General features: G+C 41.0%; 3 protein-coding genes across 4 annotated transcripts; 2 read left to right on the forward strand and 1 right to left on the reverse strand.

Annotated features, from left to right (window-relative positions):
* The first annotated feature begins 420 nt into the window (after window positions 1-420).
* Window positions 421-3,998, forward strand: LOC135623537 (uncharacterized membrane protein At4g09580-like). Of its 2 annotated transcripts, none has more exons than XM_065126614.1 (4): window positions 421-735; window positions 2,389-2,659; window positions 3,191-3,361; window positions 3,438-3,998. In XM_065126614.1, exons 1-4 carry the CDS (start codon window positions 569-571, stop codon window positions 3,456-3,458), a joined length of 630 nt encoding a protein of 209 aa, XP_064982686.1. In that variant the 5' UTR covers window positions 421-568; the 3' UTR covers window positions 3,459-3,998. The 2 variants fall into 2 exon arrangements, with proteins under 2 accessions (XP_064982686.1, XP_064982685.1); XM_065126613.1 differs by having other exon boundaries at window positions 423-735; window positions 3,434-3,998.
* Window positions 3,999-5,017: 1,019 nt separating this feature from the next.
* On the reverse strand, window positions 5,018-5,557 carry LOC135622063 (protein HAIKU1-like). The gene has a single exon (XM_065123699.1). It carries the CDS (start codon window positions 5,555-5,557, stop codon window positions 5,018-5,020), a length of 540 nt encoding a protein of 179 aa, XP_064979771.1.
* Window positions 5,558-11,057: 5,500 nt separating this feature from the next.
* LOC135622064 (NAC domain-containing protein 41-like) lies at window positions 11,058-11,822 on the forward strand. The gene has a single exon (XM_065123700.1). It carries the CDS (start codon window positions 11,058-11,060, stop codon window positions 11,820-11,822), a length of 765 nt encoding a protein of 254 aa, XP_064979772.1.
* The last annotated feature ends 865 nt before the right edge of the window (window positions 11,823-12,687 follow it).

A 12,687-nucleotide genomic window follows, 5' to 3' on the forward strand; every position in this document is an offset into this window, starting at 1 on the left:
GATTATGATCGTAATATTTAATGGGGTTATAATACCAGGTGGTGTGCTATTCTTCACGTCCGTGACTCACGTTTGCATATGACACGACCAGAAGCAAGTCTCTCAAGGAACCGCTGTTGTGAAGCACATGCGCTCCTATGTCTTGTCTCTATGTCTTGACCGAGCGGCCAAACAGACATAATTAGACGCATGATTCGTCGACAGTTGGGCCCCGCCAACAGGTTCTGTCGAAATAGGACTTCGGTGGCTTCGGACGGGACAGGTGACACGGATCCGACTGGAGGTAACGGTCACGTGAAGAAACTGACCGACACGTTTCCGTTGCGTCTAATACCACGGTGACGGAGAATATTCGCCACGGGTTCCTCTGCCCCTGCGGAACACGCTATCTGCTAAACTCCTCATAACAAACCACCACCTTCCCCTCCTCCAAACGGCAGCGGAAGAAGAAAGGCCGAGGCTTTCGTTTCCTTTCTTCTTCTTCTCCTCCTCCTCTCCCCTCCTGCATCGCCGTTTTCTTTCCGTGGGAACGGGGTCTGATCTGTACAGGGTGGGGGGAAGCCGGGAGATGGGCGGCCGTCGGAGGTTCCCGTTGTCCCGCCTGGAGGTGGCGGCGGCCACGGGGGTTTTGGCGAGCTACATGTTGGGGCTCGTGGGGCTGTACCTGACGATGCCCGCCTCTGACTACCGCTTCCTTAAACTCCCTCGCACCCTCGAGGACCTCCGGATCCTCAGGTTTGGACCCGGATATGCTTTCCTCGTCGTCGATAGCTCATCTTTGGCTTAAAGTTCGCGTGCTTTTTTATGTTTTGGTGTTCAAGGGTGTCTTTCGGGTGGCTTGATTGTTTGGGTTCTTGATTCGGTTCTGCTTGTTCTTCACCGATTAGATCTCGATGAAGGGAATGGAGCAGTACCTATATTGTTATGTGGATCTTATTTCTTGGATTTCTTTTGAATATTGCATTGCTTCGGTGAATTGAGTTGGTGAATGTGTAAACGGGTAATGAGCTACGTAATAGTCAATTTACAGTATCTTTACGAAGAACAATGTACATATTTCACATTTTGATTCCATGAGCTAACCTTCCGTGCGTTAGAATTTGTCGAGACAAGAGGATAGTTGTTTGAAGAAGAATGCTCTGTAGATTCATAGAAAGATTGGTAATTTTTCTGAGCACAGCCGAGTGGTCTTTCTGGGTAGGCAGAGATGGCTACCTTATTCTGTCAAGTACCACTTTTTGGTTTATTTGCTTGCTTATGATCTATCTAACTTTCATAGTCACCTGCATTAAAAAAAATTTAAATCTTGACATATTAAGTATTTTTTAGGTACCTAGTGTTAGAGATTTCATGTAGGCTTTCGCAAAGAATCACCTTTTGCTTAAACTTTTTAGAATAATAATGAAAATTTACTCAAAATAATTTGGCTTGGTTAATATTTGCATGGGATGAACTAAGTTATTTGTTAATTCTAGAAAGAAGTAGAAAAAAGGTTATGTATATTTATTGCACATGTGAAGCAATGACCCAGACCATGTTGAAGTTGTGCAGTAAATTGAATTGACATCGGACTACTCAATGTCTTTAAGAAAATTGACAAAGATTAAAACCTATGAGTCATATGTCAGCAGCCATTAGGTCAAAGAAAGCTGCTAAAAGTACACATTAGTGGATGTCTTCTTCCAAATTTCAAGGCATAACTCTTTCGTAATTCACTTGGGCCCGAAGATTAGGATTTCCCTTTTCCCACTCTTGAATAATTTTTATCTTAAAATTTAAATTGTAGAAAGTTGTACCTCTCAGATGTAACACTAGTTCTGGTCAAAAGTCAGATGCAAAATGGTTTGAGGAGTGGTCACACTACATGTGCCCATATGTCAGCTTTCTATACTTTTTACATTCTGTGGTTTGTCATCCTAGCAGTTCCAAATTGGATAAAGACAAGGCATGCTAGATTTTCTTTTACTTTAGGTCACTAGCTACAGTTACTAACTGCAAACTTAGTAAAAAGTATAGAAAGCTGAGGTTAGAGGAGTGGACACACTACCTCATGCCAATTTATTTGTTACCATTACTGTATCTGTGTTATATTGCTGGTGGTGTGCCATCATGTGCCCATATGTCAGCTTTGTACAACCTCAGCTTTGTATACTTTTTTACATTCTGTTGGTTCTGATCCTAGCAGCTCCAAATTGGATAAAGACAAGGTATGCTAGATTTTCTTTTACTTTATTTAGGTCACTAGCTACAGTTACTAACTGCAAACTTAGTAGTTCTAAATTCAACAATTATGCCTTAAGAACTTTGTTCACTTCAAATGTTCTCTTGCATAAGTTGGAAATTTTTTATGAACCAAGACAAACGCTGAGAATTTTGAACCATGTGCAGGGATCATCTAGAAAGCTACACAAGCGACTACACTATGCAGGTCTTGATGTGCTACTTTACAGTTTACATCTTTATGCAGACCTTCATGATCCCAGGAACTGTGTTTATGTCACTACTAGCTGGAGCCCTCTTTGGAGTTGCTGGAGGCATGGTTTTGGTGATTGTTGCTGCAACTGCCGGTGCCTCTTCCTGTTTTTTCCTGTCGAAGATGATAGGAAGGCCCCTGGTTTTCTCATTGTGGCCAGATAAGCTGACTTTTTTCCAGGCTCAGGTAAACTGGAAGAACATTATGTGTTGCTACCATAAGTTTCATGAGAGTCCTTTATAATAACCAGGACTTGGAATTTAAAATTGGTTTAATTCAATCTTGCTTACTGAGTGCTTGAAATTTCATGTTTATAACCATTCTGATTTAAGAGTTGTGCTACGAGAAACACTGCCCTATGTTCTAAGGGATTTGATTGATTCATCTTGCTTGTACCATCTAGAAAATCTTCAATTTAAATTTTCTACAGCAGCAAACAATCTAAGTGGTGCATATATGATATCGCCTATGTTCTCTCATTAGTATAGACATCTCAATTTGTTCTTACCAATTTATTTAGGCATTAAATTTATACTTATGACCTTGAATGTTGAACTGTGATTTCTCATTGCTATGTTAGATTTTGATCATTTGAAATCTTGAAATCTTTGTTTATCTTGCCCATCCTTTCCTCACAATTTACAAAATAGTATTTCCTCATTTCTCTGCATCTTACATTGCATCTTAATCTGCTTGATGCAGTATCTGTGCTGACAGGTTGCAAAACGAAGAGAGAAGTTGTTTAACTACCTGCTGTTCCTTCGAGTCACGCCGACACTGCCGAACACATTCATTAACATGGCTTCTCCCATAGTCAATGTGCCCTACCGTGTTTTCTTCTTGGCTACTTCAATTGGGCTCATCCCTGCAGCATACGTCACCGTGCGGGTATCATTCCTTCCGTTCTGCTTCATCATGAAATTGCCCAAGTAGGTACTGATCACCTTGTTTGATTCCCAGGCAGGAACAGCTCTTGGTGAATTAAAGTCGGTGGCCGACCTGTATGATTTCCAATCAATAGCTACAATCTTCTTCATAGGAATTGTTACATTGACACCTACATTTTTAAGCAAGGGTCAGAAGTGAAGTGCATAATCTCAGTTGGAAACAATCATTCCTTGGATGCAAAGTTATCTGATCATCCATCTGTGTATTTCAACTTCAGTAGAAGACCATTCTCTTCCAATCCTCATAGAAGACTCAATCTTCAGTGGCAATAGCCAACATGGGTTTTGCTTGGAGTCAATTCTCTGATGCTATGCTATGTTTGCTCAGTTGACCCAACTTACCTGAACAACTTCTGATGCTCGCTTCTACTGAACATGTAATCAAATAAATCAGCCATTCCTTCTGTGACCTGCCACATTAAATGATTAAGAAACATCTGTTGAGTGCTATGCTGCTGAACTCATCTGAATTCGTTGATGTTTTATTATTGCAATGATCAAAGAAGTCTATGTGCTGAGTCACACTTGAATAATGTTAGATTGGATAGACACTTGAATCAAAGGTTCATTCTATGTCAGTTTGTGATGAGTTGACTTGTTTCTTTAGCAAACATTGCAAGAAGCCCGTGTGCTATTACTCAGTTGAACAAATAAAAAATCAGCATTTGTTCCTTAAATCTTGACAGGTTGACTCTAAATTTATTTTTGACTGCAAGAAATGTATACACAAATTTTGACTGCAAATTTTATTTAATGCTGTTGTGCATGTACAATAAAATGAAATTTATACACATGCTGCCATGCATAAATCCCAACCTACTTAAATAGTTTTTTATGTTTATTTTTATTTTTTCACTATATGGATCTCAATGTTTGATAGTTATATATATATACATACATACATACATACATACATACATACATACATACATACATACATACATACATACATACATACATACATACATACATATACATACATACATATATATATATACATATATATATACATGTATATATATATATACATATATATATATATACATATATATATATATATACATATATATATATATATATACATATATATATATATACATATATATATACATATATATATATATATATATATACATAAATATATATATACATACATACATATAAATATTTGATCAAGGGATCATATTTTGAAGAGTTAAGAATCTTATCATGTAAGATAGCTAATATCTTACTAAGTATAACCCTAGTAAGATGATATATGTGTATGTAGAGATAGAGAGAGATAATAGACATAATAAGATTTTACTAGAAACTATAAATATTGATTTTTTTTAGTCTAATTAACGTAAAAGATCCATATATTAGAGACCTTAAATAGTTAGGATATTACTGCTTTGTCCACAATGTACTCGTGCTTTAGAGCTTCACATGTTCTTCATAGCAAGAGAAGGAGGACAGGTTTTGATGATTATTATATGAACTGCTTTCAGTTTGCAGTTTTCTTCTACTGCATGAAGTTAATTCTACAAACAAAGAAATATAATGGGAAGATTTCGTCCTTCGTACTCCCAATCAACCAACGGATGCAAGAAACATGTTACAGATCCTTCCAGATAGGAGACCGAGGGAAGAGCACGTCCGGCGACGGCGGCGGCAGAGGTTGAAAGGCCAGCGGCGAGAACGGGTTGCTGGGAGAGAGAGGCAGCTGAGGGTGGAGGAACCCAGGTGACTGCAGGTGCAAGAACTCGCTGGGCGACTGAAGGTCGAGCGGCGGCGGAGAAGGAGGATGAAGGGACGAGGCGGCGGCGCGGCGGGGCCCGTCGGAGTGGAGGAGGGAGGTCTCCAGGAAGCGCAAGTAGGCGGAGAAGGGAGACTCGGCGGGTGGCAGCGCGAGAGGGGCGGGGCGGGGAGGAACGAGAGCCTGTAGCGGCGGGGGACGGGACTGGTTGAGGCGGCGCGGGCGAGGAAGGGCAGAGGAGGCGCCGGTGAGCTGCTGAACCACTGACCGGAAGTCGCTACTGCGGATGTTGTAGACGCGCGGCTGGCGCGGGAGTGGCGGCCCGCGGTTGACGGCTGCGGCCTCCTTCTTGATGACCTTGTTGACTCCGAGACCATTGTGGTTCTTGGAGTTCTCCATTCCTCGATATTCTCTTCTTCTTCTTCCTTTCCTCTGTGCTTGATTCAAAGAGAGCTGCGAGAATCGATAAGACAGTGTCAGAAGGAGAGGTTTGCGTTGGTCTTTGTTTCAGACTGTCGTTTAGGATGGGGAAGTTGGAGGATAAGTATCTAAAACCGCGTATTTAGGAGAGAGAGAGAGATAGTGGACGTCAATGAGTCAAAGGTTAAGACACATTATATTACACATGTAGATGCTTACACATCAGTTCATTTATACATAGAGCTCTGACCATTGACTTTGAGTTGTTCTTTGGGGTGACTTCAGAGGGCAGGGAGAGTCAAGGAGGGAATGGTGAGGAAGGGGAAACACAAGAGACTGTATTCATGTCAACCGATATCACACTAATAAATCATCAATCGACCCCAAACGTTGTTATTGGTATTATATCAATCGAGGAATATAGATAGCCTAAGTGGTAACAGCAGTTTATATATATATATATATATAATCTTATCGTCTATTAGACGACATCGAAATTGTATCCCCGTATGAATTTGAGATGATTGATTTCTTGAAGATATTTGACACAGTTTGAGAGGTATTTTTTTCATAAAATATTTTAAAAATTTAGTATCTATTTTAATTATACCATAATATCTTGAACCTAGTTGATTTGTCTAAGTCGTATGGTACCCTTACGTATTTGTCCACAAAGAGTCAGTCTTCCATAAACCTATTATGGTTCATTTAGAATCTATAAAAGAGAAGACGAATTAGAGAAAGTATTTAGCTCGAGAACTACAAACAACTATTTTAACAAATACCAGGCAATGTAAATTACAAACTTCGTAATTCTAAACGGACACACGACAAAGGATCTGAGGTGGTCTGCCATGATCAAAAGTCCCCACATAACACTACTATGGAACAAGACAGTGAATCAGACCTCGACACTACCCCAAATACTCATCCAATTATGTGTCACCTGAGTAGCTCTTGGGTATTGTATTGTTTGACACTCTACACCACTCTTTAGAGTTAGAAAACCCTTAAAATAGTTGCTTGGATGACTTATTTTTGAGTAGTTATGCATCTACGAGACAACTACACACACCTATATTTATAAGCCTAAAACGACTATAAAAGTTAATCAAAATAGACTACCAAATCTACTACCTATATATTGTGTAAGGTATGAATAAAACTGAAAGACTTGGACGCACATGAGTATTACATCGAATACTTTATTTATAGCTTTGTCAATAATATTCTCCCCCATTTATTCCTTCAATATCCTCGTCGAAGCTTTTGTAGATGCTGCATCTCCTCGCCTTTATTGAATCTTCAATCTTTTGCTCCAATTGCAACACGTCTCTTGGCTCTTAGCTGCTCTTTGTCATTGTTGCTGAGTAGTCAAACTTTGACCTACCATGCTACTTCTACTTGCTAATGACATTGATTGTGGTATGAGATCGACCAAATTGTGTTAATCTTAATTGGTTCTTACGAATTCTTCGAAAAATATCTTTCTTGTTATGTACTAATCTCTCAAACATCTCATGCTACTTGAACTAGGTGAATGCCTATTAGAGCTTTAATAAACATCGCCTCTTAGACTTTAAATTTTTTTGCTTTTTCCTCCACAAAATTAGCCTATCGATTTCTCTTCTACTTAGTTGTCGTGTCTAAGTTAGTTTGCATCACTTTTGCTTTCGATTGATATTTTGTTGGAAAATAAAATGAACAATCTACTCTTAATAGAACCGATCACCATTAGTGAGAATTTGATAACTATTATCTTTCACTTTCTTCGAAAGGTCTTTGAATGTATGTAGAGCTCATCTACAAGATAAATAGGAGAACTGAAATACTCGGTTTTACTCATTCTCTTCAGAGTTAAGAAGGTAAAGATTACTTAATTTCACTCATCACCTTGAGAGTTACACTCTATGCATTAAGCTAGTTATTAGCCTTCGCTTGTTCTTTACTTATACTTCTGAAATACTCGAAGTATTTGTACTCATTATATCGAGTTAGTTACTATAATTCACCTTTTCACTCCTATCAAATTTCTGGAATGCTAAAAGTTTTACTCGAAAAGGGAAAATTTTGTCCTAACTTAGAGTAAGTGTCCATTAGTTTTGGTCACCTCTAGGATTATGCTATCTTCTCCATTATCTCTGTCGCCTACTCCTTTGAGTAGAAAAAGTATAATATCATATATTGCCTACTTCATTCCTTAGTCGAGCATTCATATATTACCCCGAAGTCTCTCATTTTTGCCAATATTGATGAGAAGCTCATTAACACTAGTCTTACGAAGTTCCCTAGCCTCTACCCTTTAATTTTACCTTGGTACTTGGAGTTTGCTTTGCATTCTCTATCTCCTGGGCTTTTTTCACATCCAAGCGCTCTCCCTCAATAAGAGTAAAGGATTGAACTATTCTACCATGATCCATTGTACCATATCACCTACTAGTAATATCTCCATTACTTTTTTTTATCTTTGTGGGATGAACTCGGAGTACAATATCTCCATATGTGGTCTTTGCTAGCACATCGTAGGTCCTCTGTCACCTTTAATTGTGTTCGCTCCTTTAAGAATCAATCTCCATCCATCCACTCTCGGGTCACACCCGGATGAAGTATAGCCTTAAGATAGTTCGTTGCCTAGCAGCCCTCGAAGGCCATTGACTTCGTTGAAATTGGTGCACCACTGTTTAGATCCTAGGCGTCTGCCCCCCAACATAATTTTTGTTGCGCACCATATCCTTCGCAGCAACTTAAATGGTAGTACTATGATATTCTTCAAGAGTATCTACCTTTGTACCCTATTTTCTCGTACTAAGACATTTTAGCCCCAACTTTGCTTTTGTAAGGTGAGTCACGTTAGTTCCTCCATCAAATGCTTCGTCGAAATAAAATGCATACTCCTCGAAGTATTATTCAAATTTGGCATCATGTTCTCTTTTCTATGTCGATTCTCTTTATGTGGCTTGTTCACTTCACTAAGTTTCACTTAAGTTGCTCCCCTCATCGGTTTGCATTGAGTTGATGGTGGCCCTCGTACCTGCCATTTCACGGGTCAGTCCTCTGTTGAGTATAATCTTCACATCAACTCTAAGTGTGCAATCGTTTGGTATTGCCTTGAGTCGCTCCCTCAATCTCGTAATGCATTACCTTATGCAAGATCATATGACAAATCTTTGCTGCTCACTCATTCCATTGAGTTTTATAAAATTTTTGTCTTGAGACCTACTCAACATATGTGGTCCATTACATATGATTCTCTTTTTGGAGAATCGAGACTTATCGTTCTTAGATATATGTCATATTGGAACAACTTTTCTCGTCGCATTCTTCCCTTTAGAATTTCGAAGATCACCATCCCCTTAGACTACTATGCCTTGCTGAACAAACTCAACGAGAGAATATCTTCATGATGATAGTATTTTAGTGAAAGAAGAAAAAGTAAATGTAAGGAAATATGTTTCAAAAAGAAAACCATGGAGTTTATATATCTTACCTTACAAAATCATTTTTGAACACACGCATGAGAATCGTAGCAAGAAATCCAGTTCACACATGAATTAACAATTAAGAACCAATGAATCTCTAAATGTTGGGGCATAGAGGATGTCCTGCTTGAGTACTTTGCCATCCTTTCTTCAAAAGATACATCAGCCTTTTTCCATGTCACAAAAAAAAAAAAAAAAAAAACTCAACATCCAATTCCCTATCCTCCGAGATATCCACATTAATATTGGGGTATGTTTGTACATTGATCTCTATGACCCGATCATCATCGTAAAGGATATTGAAGTGGATGTGTTTAAAGATAAAGTACTTGTCTTTGCCCGAATGACCCCTTCAATCTTGCCCATCAAACCCCATGAAGGCAGATCATAAGTAATAGTCCTTTGATACAGCAGCATGTCTGAACTTTGCAACATCTTCTTTTGACATGTTTTTTTTGACAAAGAGACTTTGACTGCTGCTCCTCCAAGAAAATATAATTCGTACGGTGCATCGACCAAACGATCACCATTTAGAACTTCTTCCGCAAGGGCTTCCGTCTTTTCGGTAACATGCTCTAAATCAACAAAGTTTCGTAAAGAGTTGTACACACTCACAAACGTATAAATAGTGTTTGCTAACAGGACTCATCATGCAGCTCAGAAGTCGATGGAACAGTAAGGATAAGTGAATAATAATAACCTGGTGAGCAGAATGGCAAGTCATAGGAACGATATGTCTCGCTGCAGATGCAAAAGGGAAATATGACTGTCACATTCAAGAAACACTGAAATGTTAAAAGTAAATGATAAATATCCTAAAACAAGAGCATCATTAGAATGCCAAAGACAGGGTCAAAGGTAGCAGAATTAACAGGGCCTGGCTCACAATCCAACCAGCAGAACTGATACCACTACAATGTGAAGCACACCAAAGTATAAAATCCCTGAGATTTAATAGAGTTTGGTTTTTCATAAAAGAAACTATTGAGAAACCAAAATAACAATCGATGGTAAAGGATCGGAAACACTGCTAAAACATGAAGCACTCAAAAATTAGCTTTGCTTGATCGGACTCAGAAATCAAGAAGCATGCACATGATCCAAGATCACAAATCCCTAATCTTGAATGCTGAATTTGACTTATTTAATGAAAAAACAACTATCCACGCGAATCAAAATAAGCTTACAAAACAGTAAACGATCGGAGCGACGAAAACACGAAGCATGCGAAATCAAAGACGATTTTTAGCTTTGAATGACGCTTAATGGAGACTTCGGTATTTCTATCGATAAAACAAAAACCACCGACTAAGAGAAATAAAATTAAACTACAAAAGCGAATCATGATCCTGCGTTCATTCTAAATCACAAAACAAGCAAACAGATGATCGCATTCTTGAAGAAAAGAAAGGGACACAGACAAAGATCTATTCGCTTCAAATGATGCGCAAAACACGAACCTAAATAGCAAATTCAGCGACGAAGGAGGAATTCGAAACCGATAATGACGCAAGAATCGAAAGGAAATCACCTGGGGTTGTGGAAAGGTCCGACCTAATTGGCATACAGGGGGACATGATCAGCCCTAAAGTCCATACGTTTCGCTGAAAGAAGAGGCTTGCTCACCTTCGTTCCCGAGCCGAGGAAGACCGAAGGGGGCGATCGGCTCGCTGCTGGATCTCGGCGATACATACAAAGAAGCTGAAGGCACGTGCGAAAGTTAATTTCAAATTATATATATATATATATATAATGCAACGATAAAATCCAATTAGTCTAATTAATTTGGGGGCTTCCAGAACTAACTTATTGGATTCGATTCAAGAATCGAATCTGTCCAATCCCGCGCGGCCTTTGCCTATATAGGCGTATCCCTCTCCTCTCCCACTCTCACTCTGTCTTCTCGCCTGCCTCTCGCCTCTCCGCTGCTCCATTCTCCTTCTCCTCCTCCTCGTTGATTTCCTCACCTCTCTTAGTCAAGAAACCGTCTTTAGTCGTCCATGGAGCCCGTCGACCTCGTTCCGAGTGGTTACAGGTTCCTTCCCACGGCGGAGGAACTCGTGGTCGACTACCTCGCCAACTGCGTTGCCGGCACACCGCTCCCAAGCCGCGCTGTCGCCTTCGCCGATGTCTACGGCACCGAGCCGTGGAATCTTCTCTGCAGCGATCGACAGGAGGGCTATTTCTTTGCGGAGCGCAAGCCCAAGAACAGCGTCGGCTCGCGCGTCGATCGAAAGGCCGGCACCGGTTCTTGGACTCTGAACAAAAAGAAAGAACCCGTCAAGTCCATCGTCGACGGGCGCGAGATGGTGGTGGGACGAAAGAGCTTCCTCTCCTTCAACGATGGCCGGCGGAAAAACTCCGGGTGGACCATGTACGAGTTTGAGATGTGTTCCTCGGGCTTCGAGAGACGAGTTCTCTGTCACGTTAAGAAGAGCTCGCATCATGCCATCTCCGGCGGCAATTTCATCAAAAAGGTTGAGTCGACGTTCACGGAGGCCGCGACAGAGACGGTCTCCGGCGGCAGCCTCGTTGGGCAGAAGAGAAATAGAGAGGAATCTTCTACTCTCTCAGCAAAAGCATCGACTCTCTCAAAGAAGCCAGCACATTCCAGCGGAGCATTGCAGTCCGACGTCTCACCACCTCCAACCGCGGTGGTGCACCCGGAGAGTCTTCTTTCCTCGGTCGATTCAGTTGCACCGAACGAAGCCGGAGTCCCATCCGCCGCTCTATCGTCAACGGACGTCGGTGGAGGTGAGCGATAACTGCGGAAGAACTCGAAGCATTCTTGGCTTCGTCTTCGCCGTCGGTCGATCTTGGCGGTGAACAGAACTGCATCGACGATGCTTTCTTCACCAGAGAGGTTGAAGCCTCCTTGATGTCGGATGACACCGACACAGCCTCGACTACCATCCCGAAGGCCTCGCCGTCAGGCCTTGTCGATCTTCTCTTGATACCCGATGACACTCGAATTGATTCGACCACGGTCGTAGAGGTTTCCTCGTCATCGTCGTCGATCGACTTCGTCGCGTGTGAGAAGATGTACTTCACCGACGATCCCTTCTTTCCGATCCTGGAAGAGGTCCATGCCTTCCTGATGTCCGATGACACCTTCGCTGCCTCGACTACGATCTCAGGGGCCTCGCTCTCATCCTCAACCGGCGTTGCCGCGGAACAAACGGAGTGCGTGGACAACGCTCGCTCGACAACCCCGAAAGAGTTGCAACTCTCGTTGATGTCTGATGTCACCGGCACCGATTCGACCACGGCCGAAGCGGTTTCGTCGTCATCGTCGAACGACTTTGTCGGGTGTGAGCAGACGGAGAACGTAGATGATGTCGACGACTTCATGCAAGAGATTGATGCCCTCATGAAGTCCGATGACACACCTGTGGATTCGGCAATGATCTCGTGGCTGGAGTAGTAGCTTGCTTGTATGAAAGCTTGTATGGAAAATGTTGTTTGTTCATGTATATCATAATACTGGAAGGAAAAGAAAATTCATGTTCATGTAAATATTGGCGACAATAAAGTTCAATTTTCATCCCATGTATTGTTGTTTCCTTCATACGTTGGTATTTATATGAAATGGTGTAGCTAATCAACTCATAATTTGAGATATCACTGTCT

Source organism: Musa acuminata, chromosome BXJ2-9 (assembly GCF_036884655.1).
Source record: "Musa acuminata AAA Group cultivar baxijiao chromosome BXJ2-9, Cavendish_Baxijiao_AAA, whole genome shotgun sequence".
Taxonomy (NCBI): domain Eukaryota; kingdom Viridiplantae; phylum Streptophyta; class Magnoliopsida; order Zingiberales; family Musaceae; genus Musa; species Musa acuminata.

Excerpts from the sequence above, each read along its gene's own strand:
- LOC135622063 (XM_065123699.1), bottom strand. The coding sequence starts at position 5,557 with ATGGAGAACTCCAAGAACCACAATGGTCTCGGAGTCAACAAGGTCATC.
- LOC135622064 (XM_065123700.1), top strand. The coding sequence starts at position 11,058 with ATGGAGCCCGTCGACCTCGTTCCGAGTGGTTACAGGTTCCTTCCCACG.
- LOC135623537 (XM_065126613.1), top strand. The coding sequence starts at position 569 with ATGGGCGGCCGTCGGAGGTTCCCGTTGTCCCGCCTGGAGGTGGCGGCG. Across the intron at positions 2,660-3,190 it reads TGACTTTTTTCCAGGCTCAG|GTTGCAAAACGAAGAGAGAA; the intron begins GTAAACTGGAAG and ends CTGTGCTGACAG. Across the intron at positions 3,362-3,433 it reads CAGCATACGTCACCGTGCGG|GCAGGAACAGCTCTTGGTGA; the intron begins GTATCATTCCTT and ends TTTGATTCCCAG.